Source organism: Oryzias melastigma, linkage group LG19, assembly GCF_002922805.2.
Source record: "Oryzias melastigma strain HK-1 linkage group LG19, ASM292280v2, whole genome shotgun sequence".
Lineage (NCBI taxonomy): Eukaryota > Metazoa > Chordata > Actinopteri > Beloniformes > Adrianichthyidae > Oryzias > Oryzias melastigma.
In genome coordinates, this window is record NC_050530.1 from 1,659,971 (window position 1) to 1,670,627 (window position 10,657).

A 10,657-nucleotide genomic window follows, 5' to 3' on the forward strand; every position below is an offset into this window, starting at 1 on the left:
GCTGCATCTATATCTCTGAGTGTTCAAAGAGCGATAAAAGATAAAGTAAAGACAAAAAAGTGTAACAGACTTTTTTAATCTGTCTTTAAAATAACATAAAATACACATTAAAGTTCCTTCAGATGCTGAACCACATAGAAAACACTACATAAAAAATAAAATTGACCAAAAAGTAAAAGATTTAACTGTTTTTGTCTCTGTAAACACATGTCATTTTGGCATTTACTAAGATTTTTTAGGCTATTTTGGAGTTTATCTAATATTTTAGCTACCGCACTTACTCGCTGTTTTGGCTAATTTAGGCTTTTCTTTTTAAGCTTTCTCAGATATTTTGGAGTTTAGCTCATATTTGAACAACATGCTAGCTGCTTTGGCTAATTTACACTTTTCTTTTTCTTAGGCTTTTCTTTTTAAGTTTTTTAGGGTATTTTAGAGTTTATCTAATATTTTAGCTACTTACTCGCTGTTTTGGCTAATTTAGACTTCTTTTGTTACGTTTTTTTAGACTATTTTAGAGTTTAGCTAATATTTTAACAACGTGCTAGCGGCTTTGGCTAATTTACACTTTTCTTTTTCTTAGGCTTTTCTTTTTACGTTTTATAGGGTATTTTGGAGTTTAGCTAATATTTTAGCTACATGTTAGCTGTTCTGGCTAATTTAGACTTCTTTTTTATTTATTTATTTATTTTTTACTATTTTAAAGTTTAGCTAATATTTTCACAACATGCTAGCTGCTTTGGCTAATTTATGCTTTTCTTTTTAAGCTTTTTAGGCTATTTTGGAGTTAAGCTAATATTTCAGCTACATGCTAGCTGTTTTGGCTAATTTAGGCTTTTCTTTTTAAACTTTTTCAGATATTTTGGAGTTTAGCTCATATTTGAGCAACATGCTAGCTGCTTTGGCTAATTTACACTTTTCTTTTTCTTAGGCTTTTCTTTTTAAGTTTTTTATTCTATTTTGGAGTTTATCTAATATTTTAGCTACTTACTCGCTGTTTTGGCTTATTTAGACTTCTTTTGTTAAGTTTTTTAGACTATTTTGGAGTTTAGCTAATATTTTCACAACATGCTAGCTGCTTTGGCTAATTTATGCTTTTCTTTTTATGTTTTTTAGAGTATTTTTGAGTTTAGCTAATATTTTAGCTACTCACTCGTTGTTTTGGTTAATTTAGACTTCTGTTGTTAATTTTTTTTTAGATTATTTTAGAGTTTAGCTGATATTTTGGCGTATACTTGTATAGCACTTTTCAACCTTCCTCAAAGACCCAAAGTGCTTTACAGTCACAGCCCCATTCAGGCACACATTCACACACTGATGGTTGCTCAGCTGCCGAACACTGATGCCAACCTTCCACCAGAGGCAATTTGGGGTTCAGTGTCTTGCCCACTGACACTTCAACACATAGGCGGGAATCGAACCCACATTCTTCCGATCAGGAGTCGACCGCCCTACTGCTGCACCATGCTAGCTGTAGCTACATGCTAGCTGTTTTGGTTAATTTAGGCTTTTCTTTTTAATTCTTTTTTCACTATTTTTGAGTTTAGCTAATAATGTAGCTACATGCTAACTACTTCGGCTAATTTAGGCTTTTCTTTTTAAGTTTTTTAGGTTGTTTTAGAGTTTGGTTAATATTTACACTCTGGCTGTTTTGGCTAATTTAAGATTTTTTTCATCTTCAAGAAAATTTCAAGATTATCTATTATTTCAGTTACATGCTAGCTATTTTGGCTAACCTAGGTTTTTTTTCCTTTATATTCAAGCTAATTTAGCATTTAGCTAATATCTTAGCTGTCTATCAGCTTTAGCGTTTTCAGCTATTAGCTCCAGCATTTCAGCATCTTCAGCTATCAGCACTACCATCTTCAGCGGCCAAATTCATCTTAAAGCTTTCATACTAGCATTATCACAGGTAATGCTACATACTGTATCTAGTTTATAATTATGTTAAAAAGTTATGGTTTAGTTTAAGTTTTAAAAATTTTGTTTTAGTGTGTTCAATAAATGTTTATCCTTTCAGCCCAACAGAAGGATGATGGGAAGTAGAGGCGGGCCTTCACTGCACCAACTCCAGCCGCTCTACAGAAACTATGTCCAAGAAAATTACATTTTTTTTTTTTTTTTAGTCTAAAAATTGCAAAATCATGATTACAAGACCACTGGGAACAATTTGAAAATACATCAAAAGATGTTTGAATAAGGTTTTAGAAATTCCTGGTTCATGCGGACCTTAAAAAAAGTGGCGTTCAAGACAATCAAACTCCCAGGAAGACATAAAACAGTCAGAAACTGATGCCTGAACAAACAGAGCAGAATGAAGAACTCTCATTTACACAAATAATATCATTTATTGACGTCACACATCCGACCGGTTGGTCGTTTTTAGATCGAAAATAGAAAAAAAACATCACAGGCAAACATAAATAGTTCCATTTTTACACTGAATGCATCTCCAGTCCGATCACATGCGACCTTTACGGCACAATCATCAATCAGTGATCACATTTTAAGAAGCTCGACTGATTTTCTTTCATTGACTGAGATCAAACTAACAAAGAGCGTTTGAATCCTTTCGCCGAGTCATGTTTTCTATTTGAAATCTAGTCATAATGGAGCAGATAAAAACCCGGCGAGGGACGACAGCGTTCCGGTGCTCCCTTTCTCCACGCAGGATCTTCCACCTTTTCCCTCAGAACGCCACCTGAGACAGACCTGAGGACACACAGGGACGTCAGAAACTACCAGGAAAGGCGACCCGGCACCAGTTTGTCCCAGAATAACCAGATTATACCCAGACTGAGTTTCTCCTTGGAGGCCCAGCTGATGCTGTAGTGTTGGAGAAGCTGCTGCAGCAGCTCAAGCTCATCCAGGAACTCCAGGCGCTCGATTCTGAAGAAAAAAAAACAGGTTATACGATCTCAAGATCACAGACATTTAAGAAAAAGTATATCTCCTTAATAGCAGAATAGACTTTTTGCTTTTTATCATCCTTTCTATGATTTATTCTAACGTCCCTTCGTCAAACTAAACATTTTTTACATTTTTACGTAAACTCTGCCTCAACAATAATTCATACTTCATAAATAATTTCTTCTTTCGTACCAAAGGTAACATATGATCCTATTTATGGATAGTTTACTCTGAAACACTTCAGAAAATCCGAGTTTAGGCCTTTAAAGTCTGAGCAGCAGAAGCCTTTTTACAGCTGAAGCTCAAAAGGCAGAAATGTTGTGTTTTTATTTTTCAATTTGACATGATTTATTTCGGGCTTTCCAAGAATACGATTCTTATCTGAGAAAGATAAACTCTTTATAACTCTGCTTTAAACCACACTTGTAAATTACTTTGAGTAAAAGCAGCGGATTTAACTGTAATAAAAGCAACAATCTGAGCAACCTTGACTTTGAAGTCTTGTTGTTTTAGAAATCTCTACTTTAGAGTTCCTGCGTTAAAAAACTATTTTGATGCAACATTTTTGAAAAAATACTGATTTTATGTGGTCTTATTACAAGTAATTTGACATTCAAAGCTCCTTTTATTTATCAGATAATATTGAAGTATATTATCGTTTATGACTAAATAATCTAAAGTCCTGCAGACGGCGAGGGTTCTCCTGGTTCCTCACCTTCCTACATCCTCCTGAGGCAGCATGCTGTAGACCGCTATCATATCTAAAGCGTTGGCGTGCTCCCAGCCACTTCTCAGAAAACGCTCCTTCTGCACACAGAAACCAGCAGAACATGAGAAACTAAGCGAGCGCGGCAGAAACGCCTCGGGGTTCTGGTGACCTGGAGCTCCAGAGACTGGCAGGTCTCCACGCCGGCCAGCGTGCACTGGCGGCGCTGCAGGTTCTCGATCATCACCTGTCCGAATCGATCGTACATGTTCACCTTAGAAGAGGAAAGTACACATGAGTCTCTGCCTTTATACACATTTTTTTTTAAGGTGCTTTTTTTGATCACCTGTTCATAGTTTATGAACATGGCGGTGTGGAACGTTTCTGCCGCCCAGCGAATTAAACCAGAGGACTGGGATGGGCTCATGTAGACCAGCACACATTCGGTCAGGACCAACGTGGGTAATCTGGGGGTGAGAGGGAGAAAGGCGGAGGTGAGCAGACACAAACAAGCCTCCATGAGGCGTCCAGCTGCACTGCAGTCAGACAGCTTCTTATCTGAGCCCGCTTACAGTCAGAACTCACAGATAAGCTGCAGTTCTCGGACCTCCAGAGCTGTGCTGGGAAAACAAATCAACAACCGACAGACGGACCGTGAATGTGTCACCGGAAAGCTAAAAAACTTATTCCACCCACTCTGTGTTCAGCTGGAACTTCTTCAGCTTTTCTTCCATGTCGGAGATGTTCCGGAGGTCTGCTCCGATGATGCAGTACCGATCCGAGTCCAGACTGTGGGCATCTACAGAAACACAAACAAATGAGAAGCTTTCAGTGAAGTGAAGTACAGCGAATCATAGCTTTAGTCTTATTTACCCAGCAGTAGGGAGTCGGTCGAGTGCGTCTCAATGATGGGTTTGGACAGCGGAGGTTTGGTCCTAATCAAAAAGATAAACAGATAAAGAAATTTACATTAGACATTTGATTATTTGTTTAATTCTACAATTTTACTTCTAAAGTTGGAACATTTTCTTAAATATTTAGGAACATGAGGTAAAATCTAAATTCACAAGAAAATATATTTCCCATCCAATAAGTAATAAGTAATATTATTTTATTATATTAAGGATTAAAAATCATTTATGTCAAATTAAGTGGATGGGGAGAGTAAACAAAAGCAGACTAGAACAGTAAACATTTTGTCCTCTATTCTGAGTCTAAATTGAGAGTCTGGCTCCCTCTAAAGGGTGAATGTGTACAATACAACACAAAAACAGAAACTAACTGCAAGTTTACTGAAAAAAATAAATAGTTATTTGAAATTTTAAAAAAATTAACCACGCACAATGACGCGTTAAGGATTAACTAATTATATTTAGTGAGCTAATATTTCTTAACGCAAATGAATCCCACTTATCCCATGGTTATTTACAAAAATAAATACATATTCAATCACTTTTTAGTACTTTAATCTTGTTGTTTTTTGTTTTTGTATATTTGACTAATAATTAATCCTAAATATTTTTCCAAGATTTGAAATTAATTTGTTTTTTTTTTTTAAATCAATTCCCGGCCCTAAAAAAACTTCAACATTTTAATAAAAAGTGATCTTTTGTCTTCATAAATGATCTCTACCTTAAAAAAAAACACATTAAAAATTCTACCCTAAATACTTTAAAAACAAGGTCAGTCAAACTTACTTTATGTAGTGTATTTTTCTCGCCACAATAGTAGGAAAGTCAACTTCAAAGAACTTCCGAGGCATTAAGTTATCGTCCTATAAAAAATAAAGATGACACACTTTTAAAGATGCTTTGTTATTGTTTCATTAGACATTTTTAAGTAAAGCTTACAAACCTTTAACCTCCAAAACGTGGTGTCCAGTCCAGCACCCAGGTTGATTATTTGACAGTCACACTGCGTTTTCTTAAGAAATGCGTCAAGAAGACGGTTGACACCTTGAACTCGAGCATAATAACCTGTCAAATACGAAACAACAAGAAAGTAGATTTTGGAAAGACAGAAAATGGCCGTACAAAACAAAATGGTACATAGATCTATGAGTCTGCAAGTGGATGAATCAGCATCAGGAGCTTGTGACCTGCCTATTGTAATTTGTACGTACCAACTACAACTTCCCAATGTTTCAAATAGAGAAATACTCAGAAACAAGGTTTTATCTTGTTGTTTTTTTGTTAAAAATGCTACAAGAACACATTTAAAACATTATTTTTATTGGGGTGAGTCTTAAAGCTGTTTCGTATCATAAACAAAAAGGCTTATAGATCAATATATTTAATTGTATGCACTTTGACAATAGTTCCTACCCAGTACATTGAATTGTAATGGTCAAATCTGTCCCTCATTACATAAAACACTGGTAAAAGCTATAACCTATAGTTGATTTCATGCTAATTCTTTCACAAATTCAAGAATATACACAGAATAAAAATAATAAAGAAGACTGTTTACCTCTGTTGATTTCAGGAGCCTTCCTCTCTCCTACAGATCTGACAAAATACTGAATATATGGGTCCTTCCAGTAACCTTTACTGGTAGCAAACCTGAAACACAACAAAAATATAAAACATATAATAATCACCAACTCTGAGAATTTAATTTTTAGCCTAATATGTATTTATTCTCAGATGTTAATATTTAACTGACAGCCTAAATATACAGTATAATGTACACATAAACATTTGGGGGAACTTTTATGACGTTACACAAATAAAAGTGCTCCTGTTTTAGCTAACGTGTTCCGCACTGGTTCCTCCGGCAGTTTTTACCTTTTACAGACGGTTGCATCGTCACAAGTAGCTCTGACCGCTTCATCTGCTGTATCCGTGTCTGTGAAAGGTTGCCGACTTGCCATAGATGATTTTAGTCCCAAATGATTCCAAATTCCACCTGCTTCACTGATGATGTTAGCCGCCGGAAGTTAGCAGGAGAACCGCTAAATTGATCCTCTGGGCTTTTATTTTTAAGTAATATAATATTATTAGACGAAATATGAAATCTGTGGTCGGAATAAAAGTAGCTAGAATTCTAGTGACGCGCAAAAAACGGTTTGAGGTCAATTACTGAAAGCTATAAAAAGGGGGAAAGGCTAAAAACAAAGTACTCGGAGCTTCAAATGTGTTGACAACTTCTACCGGAAGTAAATCCCCATCACATCCGGATAAAAATTTCAACTTAAAATATTGTTTTTAAACCACCGATTGTAACCTTTTTATTTATTGTGGCAAATAAATAAATAAATTCAAAATATACATCATTATTTACTAATGTTTATTATATCTATTTTTTTATTTAATCCCATTAGTCATTTAAAGAGGCAGCGTGTTAACATTCATTGCTAATCTGAAAAGCAAAAGCTTTTAAACAGTGTGATGTGATTTAAAAATAAAAGCATATTAATTCACTTAAAAGTTGAAGAATGTTTAAAATGTTTAATCATTCAGGGCATAAACATATTTTTCTGACCACATTGGCTTATTGAATATTGAACTTGCAATATTAAAATGTAAAATATTTGAGGTTTCAACATAAAATCAATTACTAGAAATAATTACTAGAAAAAGTTGAAAATATAAAATGTAAGTAAAAAGCAAAAACAGATAGATTCTCCACTTTGACACAAGGATGAAGCCAAATATTTCAAAATAAATTTTATTTAGAAATAAAATGACAATAAGAAAAATATAAAACATCTAAATAAATGAGTTAAAAAATAACCAATTAACAAATAAAACAAAAAATCAAATTTATTTTATAAAAATCATCCATCTAAAGGAGGAAAAAATAAATAAAAAAGATTAAATACCCATATAAATGATTTAAAAACATTAACAATTACAACAAATAATCAGATTTACAGAATAAAAAATTATGCATCTGAAGGAGGAAAAAGATGAAAAATAAGCAGAAAATGAAATAATAAAAAGATAAAATATCTGTATAAAAATATTACCAATAAAAAAATCTAAATACAGGACAAAAAAGCATGCATCTGAAAAAGAGAAAAATGAATAAAAATAAAATAATAAAAAAGATAAATGATCTATATAAATGAGTCAAAAATAAAAAAATTAACAATTACAAAAATAATCAAATTTATATTATAAAAAAATCATCCATCTGAACGAGGAAAAAATGAAACATAAATAAAAATAAAATAGTAAAAAAGATAAAATACCCATATAAATGATTTGAAAACATTAACAATAAAACAAATAATCAGATTTGCAGGATAAAAAATCATACATCTGAAGGAGGAAAAAGATGAAAAATAAGCAGAAAATGAAATAATAAAAAAGATAAAATATCTGTATAAAAAAACATTACCAATAAAAAAAATCTAAATTACAGAACAAAAAAGCATGCTCCTGAAAAAGAGAAAAGTAAATAAAAATAAAATAATAGAAAAAAGATATTTATCTATGTCAATTAGTTAAAAAATCATTAACAATTAAAACAAACAATCAAATGCATATGAATAAAAAAACATCAGAGCAAACATTAAAAAATAAATAAAATCAAACAGAAAAGATAAAATATACACATAAATTAGTTTGAAAAAAAGAACGTTAATAATTAAAACAAATAATCACTTTTATAGGATTAAAAAAACACATCTATCTGAAGGATTAAAAGGTGAAAAATAAAGAAATGAAAACGCTGTTGTGGTTCAGTTTTCTGCCGTATTTTTCACGCTCGTGTCGCCGGTGTGCAGTGAAAGGTGCTGCTGGCCATAGGTGGTGCTGAGATGCTGCTGGACGTGACTTCCTGCGGATCTGCGCGCTGGAAGAGGCGGAGGTGAGACGCTGCTGCCGCCGCTGCCCCGCTGCCCGCGGCGCACTCGGTCCCCCGCTCTGCTCCGAGGAGAAGCAGCCAACGGATTATCCTGCTCGGCGGCGTTAGCTCGCCGGCTAACGGTAAAGTCAGCAACCGAGGAGCGCCATGAAAAGCCGCCGGAGACGGTGAAAGTGAGTTCCGTTTCGTTTTACGACTTTAATTCGCCAAAACATCCAGGAAAAAATAGTTTATTCCATCATGAGGGCAAAAAAGTGAAACTTTTTTTCTAGAATTTCTACTAGCTAGCAAGGCAGCTACTAGCAAAGCTACAAACTATTTTTAATGAGCTCGCGCCTCAGTAGCTTTCGCTTGTTTTCCCCTTTTTCTCTGTTTGTTTCCGTCACAGCTTCGGCTTCGGGAGCCCTGCGAACTTCAACCAAAGCCGGGATTTAAAGCGCAACTTCCGAAGACTTGACTGGCGAGGGACCGAAAAATGAAGAAACAGTTCAATCGGATGAAGCAGCTCGCCAATCAAACAGTTGGCAGGCAAGTCTGGAGATCAAATCTGCTCTTTATTTGAGCCTCTTCCTCCAGGATGAATTCAATTTGAGGAGTTAGCATCCATGGTTTTCCCATTTTAAAAAGTTATTAAATCAATTTATTTCTATGAGGGAAAAAAAATCACATGTTTCTTAATTTTGGCTCATAGAGAGGAAGATGTTTGACTTTGTTGAGATGCATTAAGACGAGAATGAATGGGATTGAATTGAGACTCCTTCATGTGGATGAATGAGCTTCAACAGTGTTGTTGTTTGACTTCATTAAATCTAACTGATAGAGGGGAGCGCAAACATGCTCCTATGTGTGGAACCGCCACCCTTTATGCGGTTATATGGTTACATGATGACACTCCGGTGTCATCGGATACTTAAAGTCGCCATGACTCGACCAGGCATTGTGAGAACAAGAAGGTGAGATGTGTCAGGGGAGCTCTTCTTCATGATTCATGGAACCGTGTCCGTGGATGCACAGATGTAAACAGACTTTTGCACTTCGGAGCATCTCAGAGCGGTGGATGCTGACAGCGAGTTAAAATGTTTAATTTCTTATAGGGCTGCCACAAACGATTATTTTGGTAGTCGACTAATCTCTGATTATTTTTTACAATTAGTCCACTCATTGGGTCTAACACAAAGTGGATGTGAAACTCACATTTTACCGTAACCATCGTCAGCTTTAAACTAACTAAAAGCTAGATACTGTGTATTCAAAATAGCAATATTTGCAATAATGCTAATGTGAATGCTATAAGCTATTTGGCAAATGAAGATGCTAGAAATGGAAGCTGAAGATGCTGAAATTGATGGCTAAAAAAGCTGAAGCTGATTGCCAGATAAAATAGTTAAATGTTGAATTAGCCTAAAAATAAAAAAGTCTACAGTAGCCAGAACAGCTAGCATGTAGCTGAAATATTAGCTAAACTCCAAAATAGCATAACAAGCAAAAAAAAGCCTAAACTAGCCAAAATACCTAGCATACAGCTGAAATATTAGCTTAACTCTAAATTAGCATTAAAAGCTGAAAAAAAATCCTTAATTAGCCAAAACAGCTAGCATTCATCTGAAATATTAGCTAAACTCTAAATTGGCATTAAAAAACTGAAAAAAACTCAATTAGCCAAAACAAATAACATGCAGCTGAAATATTAGCTAAACTCCAAAATAGCATAACAAATAAAAAAGCCTAAACTAGCCAAAATAGCTAGCATACAGCTGAAATATTAGCTTAGCTCTAAATTAGCCTTAAAAAACTGAAAAAAATCAATTAGCCAAAACAGCTAGCATGTAGCTGAAAAATTATTTAAACTCTAAATTGGCTTTAAAAAACTAGAAAAAAGGATTAAATTAGCCTAAATGGCTAGCATTCATCTGAAATATTAGCTAAACTCCAAATTAGCCTTAAAAAACGGAAAAAACTAAATTAGCCAAAACAAATAACATGAAGCTGAAATATTAGCTAAACTACAAAATAGCATAACAAATAAAAAAAAGCCTCAACTAGCCAAAATAGCTAACATGCAGCTGAAATATTAGCTAGATAGATAGATAGATAGATAAATACTTTATTAATCCCAAGGGAAATTATGGCAGTCTGTAGCTCCAAGTCATTCACACAAATTAGAAATAAATAAATAAATAAATAAAAACAAGTAATAAATATCATTAAGAGCAATAAAAGACAATAAAAGCA

At 34.3% G+C, this 10,657-nt stretch overlaps 2 protein-coding genes across 2 annotated transcripts in view; one reads left to right on the plus strand and one right to left on the minus strand.

Annotated features, from left to right (window-relative positions):
• Positions 1-2,322: 2,322 nt before the first annotated feature.
• Positions 2,323-6,803, minus strand: lcmt1 (leucine carboxyl methyltransferase 1). The gene is made up of 11 exons (XM_024285811.2): positions 6,400-6,803; positions 6,083-6,174; positions 5,468-5,589; positions 5,311-5,387; positions 4,487-4,548; positions 4,310-4,412; positions 3,960-4,080; positions 3,786-3,887; positions 3,623-3,714; positions 2,789-2,886; positions 2,323-2,709 (listed from the first exon to the last, which is right to left on the minus strand). The coding sequence occupies exons 1-11, from the start codon at positions 6,483-6,485 to the stop codon at positions 2,687-2,689; spliced, it is 978 nt and encodes a 325-aa protein (XP_024141579.1). The 5' UTR covers positions 6,486-6,803; the 3' UTR covers positions 2,323-2,686.
• A 1,486-nt stretch (positions 6,804-8,289) lies between these two features.
• arhgap17a (Rho GTPase activating protein 17a) overlaps positions 8,290-10,657 on the plus strand; it is a gene marked incomplete in the record, with an annotated part of 38,073 nt that continues 35,705 nt past the window's right edge. Inside the window, 2 exon segments of the mRNA XM_024285681.2 lie at positions 8,290-8,598; positions 8,814-8,953. Coding sequence (XP_024141449.1) covers positions 8,901-8,953 — 53 coding nt within the window.

Bases quoted from the DNA above. Each gene is read 5' to 3' on its own strand.
- lcmt1 (XM_024285811.2), bottom strand. From the start codon at position 6,485: ATGGCAAGTCGGCAACCTTTCACAGACACGGATACAGCAGATGAAGCG. The intron at 4,081-4,309 runs GTGGGTGGAATA...TCTCACCCCCAG, and splicing joins AAGTTCCAGCTGAACACAGA to ATTACCCACGTTGGTCCTGA. The intron at 2,887-3,622 runs GTGAGGAACCAG...TTTTTTCTTCAG, and splicing joins CCTCAGGAGGATGTAGGAAG to AATCGAGCGCCTGGAGTTCC.